This window comes from Vanessa atalanta, chromosome 15 (genome assembly GCF_905147765.1).
Source record: "Vanessa atalanta chromosome 15, ilVanAtal1.2, whole genome shotgun sequence".
Classification (NCBI taxonomy): domain Eukaryota; kingdom Metazoa; phylum Arthropoda; class Insecta; order Lepidoptera; family Nymphalidae; genus Vanessa; species Vanessa atalanta.
The window spans coordinates 6,944,679-6,963,914 of record NC_061885.1 but is presented as its reverse complement, the minus strand read 5'-3'; the positions used below and the strand labels follow the sequence as shown (position 1 = coordinate 6,963,914).

Below are 19,236 nucleotides of genomic sequence, written 5' to 3'. Positions count from 1 at the left end.
TAAAGTATTTAAATGGAATAAAACGTCCAGACCGTGTGAATTTTTAAACGAGGGGAAAAACGAAGTTATCGTAAAAACCATTGGTTGAAGCGTCCGTCAATAGTGATAAATTCTCGAACATTTTAAATTGCAAACCTCTCCTTCATAAAATGTTTTTTCGAAATATTTTCCGGCGTTTTTTTTTAAATTGTATTAATTAATAACACATGTAACCGAATCGACGTTTATTAATCAACTCCGTCGAAAAGGTTCGACTTTCAAAAGTTGCCAACAGAATGCGCCATTACGAAATACAGTGAACCGTTAACTTTTCTTCAACACGCCTGAGAGTTGGCTACGTGCTTTGTTTTCTTACAAATTTGCAATTTTGGCTAAAACTTCAAGCCAAGTTAAAAGATACAGCTTCGTAATGCAAAACTTAGTGGCGACAATATTTCACAACTATTCATATTTTCCGACTAATGACAAAAACTAAAGTAATAGCCCGCAACTGTCCTAATATTGAATAAAATCCTTTTCTCTTGTAAACTAAGATGATTTAAAATCTATTTCATCTTTGGTTGTACTAATACCTAAGTGAATGTTGTTTGGTGTTTTTTGAGTATCGGAATACTTGGCGTTGATATTTCGAAACTCGTACAGTTCCGCGGTCAATTGGAAGACAAAGCCAAATTGGCATCAAAAAAGCTCGGTGTGCTCAGCAAGGCAAGACAGTATTTCACGTCAGCCCATCATCTAAGACTATACAAGGCGCAAATTCGGCCTCACATGGAATACTGCTCTCACCTCTGGGCGGGTGCTCCCCATTACCAGCTCCTTCCATCGTAGATCCAACGTAGAGCGGCTCGAATTATCGACGATCAAGCCCTTTCCGATCTGCTTGATCCTTTGGCTTTGCGTAGACATGTTGGATCGCTCTGTATCTTCTACAGAATTTATCACGGGGAATGTTCCGAGGAATTGTTCGCATTAATCCCGGCTGCTGAATTTCACCTTCGGACATCTCGTCAAAATTTCACCCACACCACTTGGATGTCCGAAAAACCACAACGGCGCGATTTTTAAGACTTTTTCTGCCTCGCACAACCACTCTGTGGAACCAGCTTTCGCCGGCGGTTTATCCGAACCGATACGACTTGGGAACCTTCAAGAAAAGAGCATACTTATTCCTTAAAGGCCGGCAACGCACCTGCAACCCTCTTGGTGTTGCAGATGTCCATGGGCGGTGGTAATCACTTTCCATCAGGTGAGCCTCCTGCTCGTTTGCCCCCTATAATATAAAAAAAAATAAGGCCATGGACATCCCAAATTAAATAAATATTGTTAGAGGCACTGTTAGTAAGTTATCCGTATGACACTCCGTAGATCATGCTTCGGTCTCTCTGCAGCTGTGTTGGATTTCTCATGATAATATCTTTCAGTTAGTCGTATTACACTCCGTAGAAACTGCGCCAGACCTTTCTGTAGTCGTTTTGGACTTCCCATGATATCTTTCATCAACGTTGAGCATGGTATGAAGAATGAATACATTTAGCCCATAAAAACTCACTACTGCGTGTCCAGATTTGTAATGTCAAGATTCACATATTCTTTCTACTCAAACAAAAATCTAAATATGTTTTATTCACGTAGGGTTTTGCTAGTACTTTTGAATCGTCATTTTACAAAAATGTAATAGACGTAAAGCTACCTACTCTGAATGTAGATTCTAACGAAAATAACCGGCAAGAAACACAACATATATTCGATCATTTAAGGAGCAAATTTTTTTAAAATAATTTTCTTCATAGTATATTTAACAAAAATATTAACACTAAGAGATATTAAACGTTTACTTAAGGTGTTCCTAGTACAGATTATACTATTCAAATCTATAAGCTATCTATTGACTTTAAATAACTGTTAAACATTTCTGTGTTCGGTACTATATATCAACTATTTCTCGGTTATGAACTGTTACTCTTTACAAAGCTCTTTCCTCCGGTTTGAACGCATATTATTTATATATTATTCGTCAATTGTATTTATTATGCAAATATTACAATTTCAGTTTTTAAATATCTTAAAGTTTTATTCCATTTTAAAATCTTTTTTTTTTATTTATATTAATTAAATCTTTGACTATCAGTAAAACCTTTTTGAAGTAATTTGACTATAATTAAATCCTATACTAATCCTATAATACTATGTAAAATATCCTTCAACTAGTCATACATTTTATATTTTACTATGTTATCCTCGCTGCAACAGTCGATATAAATAATAAATAATTGTGTATATGAATAGCGCTAAACTAATTGACGAACTTTAGGATAAACCTTAAGTTAATTGTGAGTTCTAACTGGGCTATATCCGTAGAGAAAGGACAAAAAATATTTTTACCCAATTACGACTCTATCAAGGATCGTATTGGTTCTTTTAATCTTTTTGTTTTTTGTGAATCGATGCTCACAAAACGCTTTAACCTTTGCACTTCGTTTAAAAACCGACTGTTTACAATTCTGATTACTAAATCCAAAATTCCCGCAATATCAGCTAAGCCCCGTTAATCCTAAAACCATATTATTAACAAAGTGTTCACTTATTTATACAAAATATGTTATGAAAACTGGATATGTTTACGTACGAGGCGCTCTATTAAAATTACTCGGTACAGAAAACAATTACAATAAACGTTACGTTAAATTTGTTTTAAACCGCTTCGGAATATATTATATTAAAAGTAGGTTCGGTAGCGATTCACACTGTTAAATTTATTTAATAGAAACAAATTAAAGTGCAAGTGTGTTATACTTGCGGCAAGCGAGCAGGAGCTTCATCTGACCTGTAAACTGGAAACTACCATGAACATCTGCAATACCGGAGGACTTACAGGTGCGATGCCGGCCTTCAATAAATAGTACGTTCTTTTTATTGTAGGTTCTCAAGTCGTATTGATTCGGTAAAACCGCTGACGAAAGCTCCATATAATGATTAGGCGAGGCAAAAAAGTTTTGCGATGCGATGTTGCACTCTCCAGGTTATTACTGAGAATTTATTAATAGAAAAACCCATTAATTTTATCCGCTATCCTAATCCAAACCACAGTTTTTTCAGATTGTGGTCACGTAAAGTTAACGTGTAGTCGTCCGTTCCTCACTATGGTTGAAATCGTTACTATAAGCCTCGAGCGTTATTGCATCATTGTATCGTGACGGGAGATATCAATTGTATAATTACTATGCAGATGGCCACATTCCACTGCGAATGCCCAGCTGCAGTAGCCAGACAGTCTATGACTCGAAACAGATGTCCTGCTCTTATGGCTCAACGATCGCCCTACACCGAAATGGTACTGATGAAATACCCCTATTTCACATAATTAGACGCCACGTGCGTGACATTTTCTCCATGTATGATCCGGGAATCTTTTAGTCAGAAATTCTTCCTTGAAGTGTCCTGCAAACTCCTAACGACCTTGTATAATGACGATCCCAAATGCTTGTAACTGATACTGAAAGACGAAACGCTTACCATCAAGACGCTATTTAAAGACTAAGATCGCAAATCTCAAACACGAAAATGGTCATCAGTGAAGTTCTCCGATGCCAGTACCAGCGTGACATGCATGGAAGATGACGCTAATGCCTTAAAGAAAAAGAACAAGCAGTAGATCATATACAAGGTTCTATAAAAGACGGCTCATATGAACCCTTAGGTAGAGGTTTCTTAAAAGCTAGGTACTAAACCTATGAAGCACTCAAATATGTGAATCTCGTATTGTTTACTGGTAAATAGTTCGATTCATCCAAAACGATAAATAATATTAAAAATCAAAAAATGACACTGTTATTCAAGGATAAGAAAACTGTTATCTACGTGTTTAAATATCTAATTCATATCTATAACACAAAATGAATGTTATCAGTTGATAATTCCGTAATGACGTAAATATACTGCGGATATTTAATCGATTTCATAGTCATTTCAGCTTGACACGTTAATGCTACAAATTTCGTGAAACATTAGAAATACTTTATAGAAATTTCACATAGCATACGAATAAGCTACCATCCACGTTAATAAAATAATACGCTTAAAAAGTAGCGCAACAACATATGAAATTCGATATATATTTTGTTATAAACGTATTTATATTTATATACTATTATATTCTACTACTTTTTATTTGATTTGTTTATATAAAAATCCCAATGGGGATATCTGTACTCAGAGACTCGATATACATCAATATTTTGTATTGTTATAATCGGCTTGAAGTGTCATACGTACAAAAAATATCAACGGACATATGTACATGTAGATCCCATGGATAATATAAGTGTTTATTTATAATTATAACGCCAATCACTACGAATGATATGCCTAAACTAAACTAATCGCACTTATTTTGATTATTCGTAAGGAGATGTTATTAATAGAAAATATGTGGTAAAAATGGATGTTATATTAACGAATTATGAGTTTTCTTTTTTAAAGTCAAGTTGATTATTGTTTTATATTAAAATAATTAGTCTGATCAAAAATAGTGGATGCTAGACTAATCTAATTGGTCACTCGCCCGGCCCTTAGCTGACCTTGTTGTAAATATAGCGCGGCCGCCGCTGTCGCCAACTCGCTACTAGACTAACACAATCACGTTCAAGATACACACCGTCCGCCTTATCACTGAAAATGGCTGAACGATTGCATCGTAATCGCCTAACACTAGCTCCTGTCGATCTAAAAGTGTTTACCAAGTGCAAAACAGTGTTCGATGTTGTGTAGTTACGTTAGTGCGCAGTTATTTTAGAAAAATGTCTTCAGCGTCGTCGGCAACGGGAAGGAAGCGTTAGTATTAATATTGCGTGTGTAACATAATTTTGTGACAATATCATTTTATAATCTGCATATTTGACTATATTTTAATTGAACTAACACATTTTGTGATTCATTAAATACATTTATTTATTACGAATAGTGTAAATTTTATAACGTCTTTTCCTTATACAACTTTCCTTCTTAGATGTATCATTTAGTTACTTACTTTATTAACACGTCTTAAATGTTTTATTGTATACATTACAGTACAATTTTAGATATTTTGTTAGTTCTAAAATCAGAAACGTTCGTCCCACGGCAATCCCTATTCATAAACCTCGAACACGCTTAACGTGTAGTGGTTTGCGCATATTTAAACGTTTTCTAGTCAAACTTGTAATAAGTGTCGAACTAGAGTAATGTACTAAAATATTTTGAATTCATTGAAATTTGTATCAAAATATCATTTCACATATCGCGCTTCGTAGCTTTACATAACCTTGTAACGATATAAAAATTTAATTAAAATATTACGTTTTACGTTAAATATAAAAATGTTATTTTGCATGCATTCATTGAAATAAATGTAGTAAAATGTTTTTTCATACTCTAAACGCTTTTGAGCCATAGCGTATATAAATATGAAGGTAAAAAAAAATACTTATAGTTATATTTTCAATATTAACAAATAATCAATTAACCGTCTATAATTTTGTTTGAGTTGCTTGTTCGCGGTTCAGTTACCTTTCGAAGCAACCATCGCTCATGTAAAAGTGACATAACATTTTTTTGACAATTAACATCTATTTTAAATATGAAGATTTTTCGAATGCGTAATGAAAAATATACCAGTTCATCCTGACTTTAACGAAACATATGAATTTGATTTCTTAATGAGATATGTTGATTCAATTCGACATTTGTTATTCTCTATCAAAATTTTTAGACATCAGCCTTATATTACGAATGCGATAGTACTGTATTTTATCTCATAATGACTTAACCGCATAATCTATCGCAGTGAAATTGTTCAGTGTAGTCTAAGGGTGTAGTACATTAAATGCATGTATGGTATAAAATTTACGGGAAAAACAAATATGCCACTCATATAGTCGTAACGAACATTGACTATCTTATAATACATTGTTTCGCTAAAAAAGTAAATACTTTAATTGGATTTTATAATACCTAATTTCACGGAAAAAACACAATCCCCTTAATCTAATTTGATGTTATATTTTTAGTATCGCATTAAAACCGTGGATTCTTCAAGTTAGGTGTTGGTCTATAAGCTATTACTAATTTGACTATTATAGTAAAACCATGAAGATTTGAGCATTTATCATAAAATAATAAGATTTGAAACTAAAAGGGTCTTATCATATTACACAATTTTTTTAATGTAAAAGTAATAAAATTATCCACTTATTTTTATTTATAGTTAAATTTCCTTAGAAGATCATATTTGTCATATTTAAAAAATAATCATAGGCTGATTCTTTTTCGTATTGTTGTATCTAAATATCAAAACTATTTTTGTGTAACACTTATCTTATGATATAAGCTGTAGTCTGATTCAGTGTTCGTGAACCTAAATTTCAAGGTCGTATCTTCAACTCGCACTTCAGCGATCTCTATATGGGACAAGAAGTAATTGTATTGTAGTTAACAAATATGTCATCGTATTCGTATTTTATACCGTTTTTCGACTTCCGTAAACGACAGTGACAGTGATAGTTGAAAGATAAACAAATGTCAATCTCTTGAAAAACAATTTAAAACATTTCAAATAATAACATATTTAATTATAATAACGGAAACCGAAATATAACAAAGGGTTCAAATGTATAATTCATAGCCTTTTCGTTGGTGAGGGAGAACAACGTGAGGAAACCTCCACGTATCGGATGCAATACTACTACTTATACTTCAAGAGCATAGAACTTTGAAAAGCTGTGGGATATTTAGCAACGACTGTTTTTACTTTATTTTTTAAATTTATGTTATTGATATCAAGCCATTGTGAGTTGCTATGACTAACAATGTATATTTAAGTGCAGCGAACAGCTTTAACTTTTTCTTGTCTGCGAATACGCTGTTACTATTGGGATTTGAATTAATAAGCGTCTGCATGCTTATAATATCTCGTAGCATAAATAAAAACAGATAAAACAATGTTCATTTGCCTTATTATTCTTGTATTTAAAAAAAATGCCGTACGACTTTGTCCATTTCAAGACTACGACTACTAAGACTACTAAGACACAACAAACCGTATCGGCCATTTTGATTACGCAACGCTTACATGTCAGATCGTAATTAACAAGGTTACGTTGATAGAAAAATAATTATCTTAATTAATTTCAGTGGTACTGAGCACTCTCCTCGAAACTGATCACTACGAAAGCTTAATCAAGGAACTGACTTGCACGAAATGCAACAAGTACATGAAACCACCGATATACCTGTGTGTGGACGGCCACAGTATTTGCGGGCCATGTTTTGAAAAGAGTTACCAGTGTCATATTTGCAAAGTAAGTGTAACTTATTAATTATATAATATAATAATGAACGTCCTCATTCATTTTACTGATAATGATCAAGGCTGTTTAATAGAGGGTTATGGACAAAATGATAGTGCGTGAAGACTATCCCCATTAAACATTATCTAATAAACCGAGAGAGTTCTGGCACAGAACCAACAGTTTTACTTGCTTTCACCATCACCGCATAATTTCAAAGAACACGCTGCTTAGGATTTTGTGGTCAAAATAATACCGAATAATTCTTAGTGTCCGACCCTAAGCTTGAACCTAGGAACTTGGATAGTGAAACCTAATATGCTAGTCACTAGACTTATGAGGCGCGTTACTTTAGTTACAGTAGAGTAAAACATCATCATCATCATCATCAGCAGCCTGTAAATTTTCTGCTGGGCTAAAGGCCTCCTCTCCCTTTGAGGAGAAGGTTTGGAGCATATTCCACCACGCTGCTCCAATGCGGGTTGGCGGAAAACACATGTGGCAGGATTTCGTTAAAATTAGACACATGCAGGTTTCCTCACGATGTTTTCCTTCACCGCCGAGCACGAGATGAATTATAAACACAAATTAAGCAAATGAAAATTCAGTGGTGCCTGCCTGGGTTTGAACCCGAAATCATCGGTTAAGATGCACGCGTTCTAACCACTGGGCCATCTCGGCTCAGAGTAAAACATCAAGGTTGAATTCAAATGTGTGCAATGTTTTTGAATCAAAATGGTTTCAATTATTTCACGTACACACGAACCGCATGTATTTATGTACATCAAATATTTTTAATTTAATATATGACTAAGGTAATGTAATGTAAGGTAATAACGAAGCAAAATTATTTTGTCAGTAAACGAATTTACTCGTTCAATAGTAATTAATTTTACTTGTTAATAATTAATTCACTTTCACGACAATTACAAAACAATCAAACTATTGTAATTATTGGTTTTGCGGTACTTTTAATGATACATTGCTCTGGTTTGAAATTAATAATTATTCCTATTGTTAAATAGTTTTATCGTTAACGGGAAACTAATTATTATTATAATCTGTTTTGAAATTATATTATAAATATACTAGTATAAATCTTATAAACTCTAGTCCTTACTAGATGTATCACTAAACAACTTGGTCTTGTGGGGAATATTGAACATTTGGCAAATACATTCTAAGGAGCGCGTTAAGGGGTTAATAAAAAAAAAATATTTTGTACACTTTTAAGTTCATATAGATTTTAGTTGATATTCTGATCTAATATAAATTTTAATCTTAAACAGTTATAATATTGTATGTTAAGCGAATGTCTTCAATTTCAAACGTAAAAGATAACTTTATTGGGCTTTGTAAATAAATTGCAAATGTGTTTTTTTCATTAATTTCATTTATTTAATTAAAACGATACAATATTGAAATCATCAATAATAGCATAAGCCGGTCTTAAGCGACTTTTTTGAATAAATATTATAAAAAAATTAGACAATTTTTTTATTGAAATTAATCGTTTTAATTTGACAGAATAGTATTCATTCAAATACAATGAAGATGCTATCGTATTCCATGTTCGGTATCTTCAGATAAAATATTCTATTATCTTAAAATACCACAAATGAGTAGGATCCGATAACAAACGAAATCCTTTCATTTTTTAATTTTTCTCATAATTTTCTTGATATTTTTAATATGTCTGAAGACTCAGCTTCGAGTAAACGGGGACATAAATAATTTTGAACGAAACCAGTTTACAACGCTTACATTTTCACTTCTTCCAATATTAATCATAATACATCTCGTTTTATAATACATTTATCTATAAAGACCAAACGTACCATTCGAACCAAAAAGCATCTATTTCATTAATTCTTTGATTGAATATAACTCAATAGTTATATAATATAAACTTATTTTCAGTAAAAAATACAAGTCTGATAATTAGAATAATTTATAGGCTTACATTTATTTAGCAAATCCAAATAAAACAAGTGAAATTATAAGATAAAATGTCATATAAATATTGCTTATATCATCATCATCATCTTTGGCTTCATCGTGTGTTGCGCTTCATAGAGCGTTAATAGTGGAGTAAAATGTGTTTATCAATTTAGTCTTGTATATTGTAATAAACTGAATACTACTTTTAGGATTTGTATTTATTTATAAGAACGATAACCACGAATAAATTGGTTTTATTTTATTGTTGCTAATAATTACATCTGTTCTTTCACAGAAAGAATTTGCGCAGATCCGCCCCATGGTCCTGGAGTCACTCGCTAATAAAGTGCTATTTCCTTGCACTAATGCAGGCTGTCCGAAACACGCTACACTACCTCAGCTGGAGAAGCACACGCCACACTGCCAATATCGCATAATTAACTGTTTTATGGCTAGAGTTTATGGTAATATCTTAAACTTTGAATCTAAAATGAATTATAATGAGTACAGGTTTTTTTTAAGATAGAGGTCCAACTGGTGTGAAGTGGTCATCACTGATCGTAGGCATTGACACTGTTAGTAATATTAACTATTCTTATATTATACTTAGTTAACCGATGTGCCACCACCCTTGGGAGCTAAGATGTTATATCTCTTGTAACTGTAGTTACACTAAGTCACTCACCCTTCAAACCGGATCACAACAATACTAAATATTGCTGTAAGGATGTAGAATATTTGATAATTGGGTGTTACCTACTACACAGGCTTACTCGAAGCACTACCACGTATTATGTCTATGTATGTGTGAAAATAGTGACGGGAATGGTGACGTGTAAACATCCGATAAGTTATTAAACATGATAAGTTGATATATTTCAGTTTTCATTTAATTCAATTCAAGACCCGAGAGGTATTGTGGTGAGAATTTGTACAGTCGTAATCAGAGACAAGTTCAAGTGGGGGATATCGCGTTATCATGTGCTTAGTTTGTATTTATAATTTCGTTTTATAAGCTCAAAACCTTCTCCTCAAAGTGAGAGGAGGACTTAGTACAGCAGTAGAAAATTTACAGACTGTTTCATACTTTAACATTCAATTGTTTCATAAATAAATACTAATGTAATACTTTAGTCGGTGCATGTAATAAAAACTGCTTTTAGGTAATAGTTGAATTTTGTACTTTCATAATAACTAGTGGGTTTCCCGTGAAATTTCGCGTTTATTCAAAAGATTTTTAGGAATTTGAAACTTGGAAAAGGAATTTGGAGTTATGTTTTGATTTTATTTCGTTGTAAAGTCACTTTACATTTGGCGCCAAAATGAAACCTTTTTTAATTTTTATTTCACATTAGTAAGTATAATTTGAATTTGTAGATAAAAATTTACTTTAATTTTGTTAACGTTTTTTTGTTTTTATTATACAGGCGTAGTACTGCTCTCTAACCGGCCAGTAACTTATTTCCGCTCTCTAAAATAATGATTTGTCAAATTGTAACAATTTAGTAAATTGCAATCAAGAATCTTCTTTAATTTTCTGCACATCTAAGTCCATAAAATGAGACCATAACCGTGACCATGACCATATTTTTTTAAATGCAGCTATCGACCCATAATCACCGGGACAAAAATTTGCTTACGCTATTATTATAATAAAATAACTAATATCGCAATATAATAGGAAGAATGATACGCATTTTACTTCACCAAGTAAAGTTAACCAATGTGCGAGAACTCGAGTGATTTTTCTTTCGAAGATAAACCACCAGTGGAAAATCCTCTCCTATCTTACGCGTGACAAATAGAAGCCGGCCAAAGTTGTTATAATATATGGGATAATTTGTAGCTAGTGTGAACTAGTCCTTTCTCATCCCCATTGTGAACTGACCTTATTATTTAACAAAGTATATTTCAACTTAGTAATTTGTTTTAAAACTACAATAAATATTATATTAATTAGTAAACGAGCCCTTATCAAATATAAATATACGTTTTTACGATGTTATCTTTGAATATAATAGAATTATTGTCAATTGACGTATTACATTATTCATTATAATAAATACGTTTAGAGTGATTGGAAGATTATTTAATTTTAATTTAACGCCATTTGTCATTCGCGACTTCGTTCCAGGGCATTCAAATCACTTTTTTTCTTTTCACAATTCTTCACATAAACTATCTCCAAATAATTGCTACATAGCAACGTAATACTAGTAATTCCAGTAAAATTTTAACAAAGGAACCCAATGAACTTCTTTAAGTAAATTAAAATAAGTGGCGTTTATAACGCTATTAATATTTATACCTAACTAATTAGCCTACTCCATAATAATTTCATTAGTATGCAAAGTTTAAGTGCTTCGAACTTCTTGACATTGACACAGATTAAAAATGTAATATATTATTGCACTAGCAACATTTTAGCTTTATAAAATAGTACAACAACAGCCAGTATATACCTCCGTTGGGCTAATATTTCTTCTTGAGAAGAAGGTTTGGAGCTTCTTCTATGACGATGCTTCAATCCGAGTTGCTTAGTACGCATACGGCAGAAATTTATCTGATATATTTATAACTCCTCACGATATTGTTCGTCATTGACAAGCCTGACACGATTTTAAGCACGAAAAAACACAGTGGCGTCAGTACGAATTCAAATTTAGAATCATCAAAGGTTTTTTTTATAGCATTGATTGGCGGACGAGCATTTGGGCCACCTGATAGTATGTGGTCACTACCGACCATAGACAAAGGCACTGTAAGAAATATTAACCATTCCTTACATCACCTATGCGCCACCAACCTTGGGAACTAAAATGTTATGTCCCTTGTGCCTGTTATTACACTGGCTCACTCACCCTTCTAACCGGAACACAACAATACAGAGTACTGTTATTTGACTGTAGAATATCTTATGAGTGAGGATGGTACCTACACAGACGGGCTTGCACAAAGCCCTACCATCATATTGAGCAATATTCAGTTAGAAAGCTAGCAATAGTAAAATAATATATCCATCTATTGTAGGCAAATTATTTATAAATAAAATTATAATTGAATTATCTTTAAGGTGAATGCAGCTGGGAAGGTCGTGCTGGTGAATGGATGGACCATTGCTTCTCGGATCATAAGCAAAGAGTGACTGAATTGCCGTTCATCACCATCCAGGATAAGTGGGACGCTAAGCGAACGGAACCAGTGTTAAACTATTTTCTATTGAAATGCTATGATAAAATATTCAACGTTTATCAGATTTATGATAAGAGAGGGGGTAAGTGTGACTCTTTATAGTATATAGTGTATACAAATAGCTGCTCATTGTAAATGATACAAGTAAATGATACAAGAAAACAACATAAAAGAAAGTTTTTTTTTTTGTGTGTGAATACTAATTGAAAAATACGATCTCTACATAGTATATAAACAAAGTCGCTTCCCGCCGTCTGTACGCTTAGATCTTTTAAACAACGCAACGGATTAATGCAGTTTTCATCAATAAGCAGTTTAATTTATATGTATGATACATGAACACTATAGTAGAGAATAACCCAGAATTTTAATTTATCTAGTTATTATATTGTATTATATTTACATATATATCACCGTAGAATTTTAAATACCGTTAGATTGTTATCTATCTCGCGAGATTATAAACTGCCGAAATATTGTAAATGGTAATTAAACTCAAAATGAAGCGTCAAAATTTTCGATAGTTTTTCATATTTCGTTTAGGTTAGGTTAGTTTTTATAATTTAACTGAAATTACGCATATATCAATAATTATGCATAAAATTGTATGCAGTATGTTACGGTCCACAGGTTCTTTCTACAGTTCACAATCTCGCGAGATAGATTATAATCTAAAGATATTTACAATTTTACGATGACATGTATAACAATAATTACACTTCAAGACCATATTATGTACTTTTTTGTTATAAAACTTATTCAACTTAAACTTTATAATATTCGTTTGATTATGGCACACCAAAAATTTATAATTATTTCGAATTTTGTATTCCATAAGCGACTCGTTTAATTAACTATTTCGCATTTAAATGAATAATGTCCTTCGCTGGTTTTAAAATAATGAGTAAAGAAATATTTTAATGGACGTTAATGAGGTAATTTATTCGACAATTAAAATTTTTAGACATTTTGAAAATATGAATCATTTATAAGTAATTTCTATTATTATTATTATTATTATTTTGTTATTCTTAACAACTCGGCTTAGAGCCGGTATTTACGTCATTCTTATTATTATTATTATATTAATAAGGCTTTTAGCTCGTGATGATTGTACCGAGCTTTTCACAATGCATTCATTAGGGTTAAAAGGATCTAATTATTAAAGGGTGCGTCTAATTATTCTTAGTTTCAAATTAGCATTTTATTTCGAGGAATTGCATTCATAATGACAGTGAATTTAGTTTTAAATTAACGCTCGTTAAATGTAAGGTGCCATTTCCATCATTTTACTAAATGAGAGTTAAATTAATTAAATTTAGAATTGAAAATTATATTCGTTTTTAGTTTATTAAATTTAGTATTATTTATTATATCAGTATACATAAGTTATATAACGTTGTATATTTTTTTCTTATATAAGTATATTAATTTTACTAACGATTAAAATGAAAGGCCATTTAATTTGAATTACTCCTTAATAACGAAACATTTAATTTTCATAACAATTACAGTTTCTATAATCGTTATCGTGACATTGATATATTCTATAATTATAACTTTAACACTCCGTTACACGCGCGTATAATCGTCATGTAATAGACGCGTGGGGTCTACATGACGATTAGAGGCGAAGAGTGATGTATTAATTATTAATAAATAAAAAGACTTTTTTGTAATGACGAACTGAAAATACCTTACCAAGACATACCATACCAAGAAACAGCGCATTTAGGAGATATTAGTATAAAAACATGATCAAGCTGTACTACGTTTGCCGACGGTTTCGCTTGTTTTCATTTATTTTATACTTCATCAGTAATAAACACTTTTACAAAAATAAAAACTAGTCCTTTAATAATCAAAAATATGGACGTCATGTGATGCTCTGCATATGTAAAATATCGAAATCCATGATTATAAATTATAATTAATGAAAACCAATTAATAAATTTGAACTCAAATAAATAAAAACTAAGGAATTCGTTAGTTAAATAAATAAATATATATACATGTAATTAGAGCATAATGCCGTTTTTTTTTTATGGCATTGGTTGGTAGACGAGCATATGCGCCACCTGATGTTAAGTGGTCACCACCGCCCATAGACAAAGGCGCTGTAAGAAATATTAACCATTCCTTACATCACCTATGCGCCACCAACCTTGGGAACTAAGATGTTATGTCCCTTGTGCCTGTGATTACACTGGCTCACTCACCCTTCTAACCGGAACACAACAATACAGAGTACTGTTATTTGGCGGTAGAATATCTGATGAGTGGGTGGTACCTACCCAGACGGGCTTGCACAAAGCCCTACCACCGAGGACGCCGTTTGCCGTCACGACATTATGTACCTGACTTGCCCCACATGATTTACTTCAAAAATAGAGCTTTTATTTTTATTAGACTCGTTTTAAAATCTTACAAAAGTATAAGAAAAAATACGTATACAATATTTTTTTTTATAATTTAAATTGTCATTTGGCCAATTTTTGAATCATTCGGAAATTCGTTAATTGAATATATACATTACACTTACAGTTATTATAGAGTTCTTATATCATATGATATTAAGGACACACTAGTCTGCTCGACCGATTTTTCTTCTTTCCACAGTCGTGGAAATTAACCGTATTCGATTTCTCTTCCCTGGAATATTTTTCTTTGTAATGTTTCGTTTATTTAAGCTACTAAGTAATCTCTATTAATAGACCAAAACTCAATATTAGTTAGTTTTACAAGCAAAAGCTAAATGTTTGCGCCCATAGCTACGCCTAGAATCAAGATAACCGAATGGTTGAAACACGGAAATTACAACCGATGATTAAAGTTTCAATTTTCAAAAAATTGTGCTTATAATTTTCTTCACCTTGTGATCAACGGTAAAAGAAATCATTGCGAGACCAGTATTAAAGGATCCTCCAGGGTGCAGCACCAACCCGCACTGAAGCGGCGTGGACAAATAAGCTCCTTACCATCCTCTCAAGATGAGTTCCAAATATTTCCGCAAATCTTGAGTCCATGAAGCCAGCTAGATTAGATACAGCTGGGCAAAGATAGGAATGGGACGTTGAAAACTAGTTACTTTACTTATTTTTTAAGACCTAAAAAACCTGGGGAGGTACCACCCACTCATCATATATTCGACCGTAATACATAGTATTATTGTGTTTCGGCTTGTATGGTGAGTTAGCTAGTGCAACTACGAGTTTAAGTACATTGGTGTTATGAAGAATAAATATTATTTCTTATAGTAACAATCTCTGTGGTCAGTGGCGACCACCAACCTATCAGTGGTCTATTGGCCCGCTTACAAATATAATATAAAAAAGAAAAATGTTTGTCCCAGCTATAATTGTGTAATAGAATATTAATCCAATTAACTGATACTCATATTATCTTTCAGGAAGAATGATGTGGACTGTTTTAGTTAACGACGACCACGCAGAAAAGTTTTATTTTGAAGTTGATATATTTTTACCGAATATTCCATGCAAAAGGATTGTTTACAGGTAACGAATTTACATAAAATTTTTGACAACGTTCTACACAAGATTATTGATTTAATATAAAGAAGCTTAAAAGTACGGGGTCAAGTTTGATCCCGTGGCATTTATTTAATTATAACACTGACTGGGTCATCTATTCTATATCTATAAAGAAAACTGGGACAACGCTGGCTTCGCCCAAGAAATGAAGACACAAATTTATGGCTCGAATATCCTTTTTGTAAATGATATCTTATCTTATCGTCGGTAGAGTTTGTTGAAATTTAAGATTCATTTCCCTAAGAGCTTTCAAGATTTTGTTAAAAGAAAAAATTAAGTAGCTCTTGCTTATCGTGATAAATTGTCGACAAGCGTATTTTAATTAAGTGTAATCCTTTCAGGCGGCCTTGCAAGTGCGAAAAAGACGCTGATTTCTTAGAGCATACACAAAACGTGTACATTCCGGTCGAAAATGTTTTCTCTATGTTAGATGAAACAGAGGCTTTGAACTTTACCGTCAGAATTGGTTCGTATTTCAAAAGGGATTTATTTATAATTTTAATAATACTCTGTAACGTTGGCATCTGGTTTGAAGGATGAGTTAGCCAGAGTTACAGTAGCAAATCTAGTGACGTATTGATGATAAAAGGTATGACAATGGAAGGATGAAAATTCTTTTCCAGTCATCCAACCTATTTTAAATAATATATATATATAATGGAATGATGATGATGTTCTCCTGAGTCATTTAGACCACAGCATTCTCATTGGACAAGGCATCAGTACGGGAGATGTTGTTGTATACAAGTATGTGCGCAGGAGCAGCTACACTCTCTATTCCATGACTCTTATAATCAAATCTTAAACAGACGTGATCGGAAAGAGATTGCTCTCTTTATCGGCTTTACATGCTTTTTGAGGACTAAAAGTGTAAAACTTCCATCTCCTTAACACCGGGCTGCTGAAAATTCCTTGATGTTTTACTGACTAGACGAGAATATTAAACTCTGAGGCTCTGATCTAGAGGCTCGGAATTTAAAGATTTCATATACCTCTCCTCACTCTGCCAATGCATCACCAGCTACTCCACTAACCGCCAACAACATAGACTACAATAAAATATATTTATTAAATGTTCTGTTCGTGTGTATATAATTGAATTCCTCCAAAACGATTGGGCCGATTTCGGTGGTTTTTTTTGTGTGACTATCTGAATGATTTAAATTATACCCCAAAAGTGGTGCTGTCATCGGATAGTAAATATAATTCTTATTTCACCCGGTCGAAACCGAAACGAATTATATGATAGACAAAATAATTGATGAGTTCGTGGTACTGGTTTGTCATATAATAGAGTATACTAGTTGTTGTCCACTTTAGGGGTTGATCGTCAGTTTATTCTTTCTTGAAGTTTAAGCTTATTTCATACCAAATTTCATCAATTTTGGTTCAGTAGTTTGGCCATGAATCAGTAACAGACAAACAGACACAGTTACTTTTGCGTTTATTCTTTTAGTATAGTTACAAAACATGATGATTTTGTTTACTTATATAACAACTTGTTACAGGTGAAGTTGAGAACTTGCCTTTATTGGAGACGCCCACAGCAAGCGAAAGTCTTATACTACTTAACGAGGAACACAGAGAAGACCCATAGAAAACATTCTATTGTATTTAAGCAACAATAACCAGCTGTTTTATTGTATAGATTTCAGGCATTGTTAATAGTTGAGTTGAACATTATAGATGGTTTACTTTTAAGATTAGATATATATTTCTGCAATGAGTGCAATTCCTTTTAAATAAAGACCTTTATTTATAAAAAAAAAAGTTTTTGTTTTACACTTTCACTTGGTAATAGAGCTTTGTGTACTAGCAGCTACTACCGCCAGCAAGACTCGGAGATTTGATTAAAAGGGTAAGTGAGATAGTGTATCTACAGGTACAGGAGACGTAACATCACCTGAGAAAAGCTTATTTTATTACTTAAATTTTGTGTATAATATGATAAGGAAAGGTATAAGGAAAGGTTATTGATTAATAAAATCTTATATTGATTCAAATATATTTAGTGTATGTACATACATACACAAAATTATATTGTACATATTCAATAATTGTAACTAAAAATGTATAAAATAAACCGAAGCCAGACAGACTGGCGCCGTAACGCGTTACGTAACGAAGAGGTTTACGCTCTTGTAAGAAAGAAGTTATCAATTCAACAATACGAATATCAAATACAAAGTCACACAGGTAAACCGAAGTAACTACCAGGTAAAAATACCATCAGTTAAATTTTAATTTTACTGTAAAACATTTACATTCAAATTTAAATTTCCTACTATTCTCGCCTAGACTACAACAATATTTAATGATTTTATATAGTTAATATCTTGTAATTACATTAAATTAAATAACTGCTTCTATTATTATATTTTCAAAATATAACTATTGACTGATCAGAAATATCCAAGCTACCAAATCTATTATATGACAAATTCTTGGAATGGGAGCATTAGCATCCATAACTGTGGACCAACGTGGATTAGTAAGAAGATTAATAGCCTTTCTGGGGTATCTTGAAATTGCATATAGTTCGAAGTGCCTAAGCAGCTTTGGTCTCTAATTTGTTTATTATATATTTTATATGAAAGTAGAATATTTCTCCAATCTTTAACTATAAATGAGAAATTACTTTAAAATAAAGGCACTCTTCATGACATCTTCATATGCTTTTGGAGTCGTAGACGTTCCCGAAATAACTGTTAGACGTCTCTTAAAAGCTGTTTCATTTATCTAACATAATTGTAGTTTTGTTTACACTAATTTAGTACCAACCAGTTTTGTTTGCTTTTGAATGATTTGCAGTACTCTGTAGATGTTTTAAATTTAAACCATAGGTTATTTTAGTAATTAATGTGAAAAGTACTATCAAACTAAAATAAATAAATAATGTAGAATTTCATTCTCAGAAGCTCGTTTCATTTGCAAGGTTCCTAGTTAGAGCGTGATTTTATAGTAAATTAAAGTTTTTTTAAATCTTCCTGCTTAATCCTGACATAAACATGTTCAAACAAACTCTTCAGCTTCATAATAAGTTCAGATATGAAGTATAAAATACATCATTTCGAACGCGATTCTGTTGCATTCTTAGCGATATTTATATTTTTATGTTCAGTAAAGCAGCAGTGAACGAACTGGAAGGTATTCGGTATAATAAAAGTATATTGAATTTTCGATTTTCTACAAGCGATTTAACCAGTTAAGAGACCAGAACATATCATAGA

General features: G+C 32.4%; 1 protein-coding gene across 1 annotated transcript; it reads left to right on the top strand.

The window, feature by feature from the left end:
- Nucleotides 1–4,615: 4,615 nt before the first annotated feature.
- LOC125069237 (cysteine and histidine-rich protein 1-like) lies at nt 4,616–17,767 on the top strand. Its single transcript, XM_047678658.1, has 7 exons — nt 4,616–4,830; nt 7,168–7,334; nt 9,559–9,727; nt 12,337–12,537; nt 15,865–15,970; nt 16,348–16,472; nt 17,515–17,767. The coding sequence occupies exons 1-7, from the start codon at nt 4,797–4,799 to the stop codon at nt 17,601–17,603; spliced, it is 891 nt and encodes a 296-aa protein (XP_047534614.1). The 5' UTR covers nt 4,616–4,796; the 3' UTR covers nt 17,604–17,767.
- Nucleotides 17,768–19,236: the final 1,469 nt, after the last annotated feature.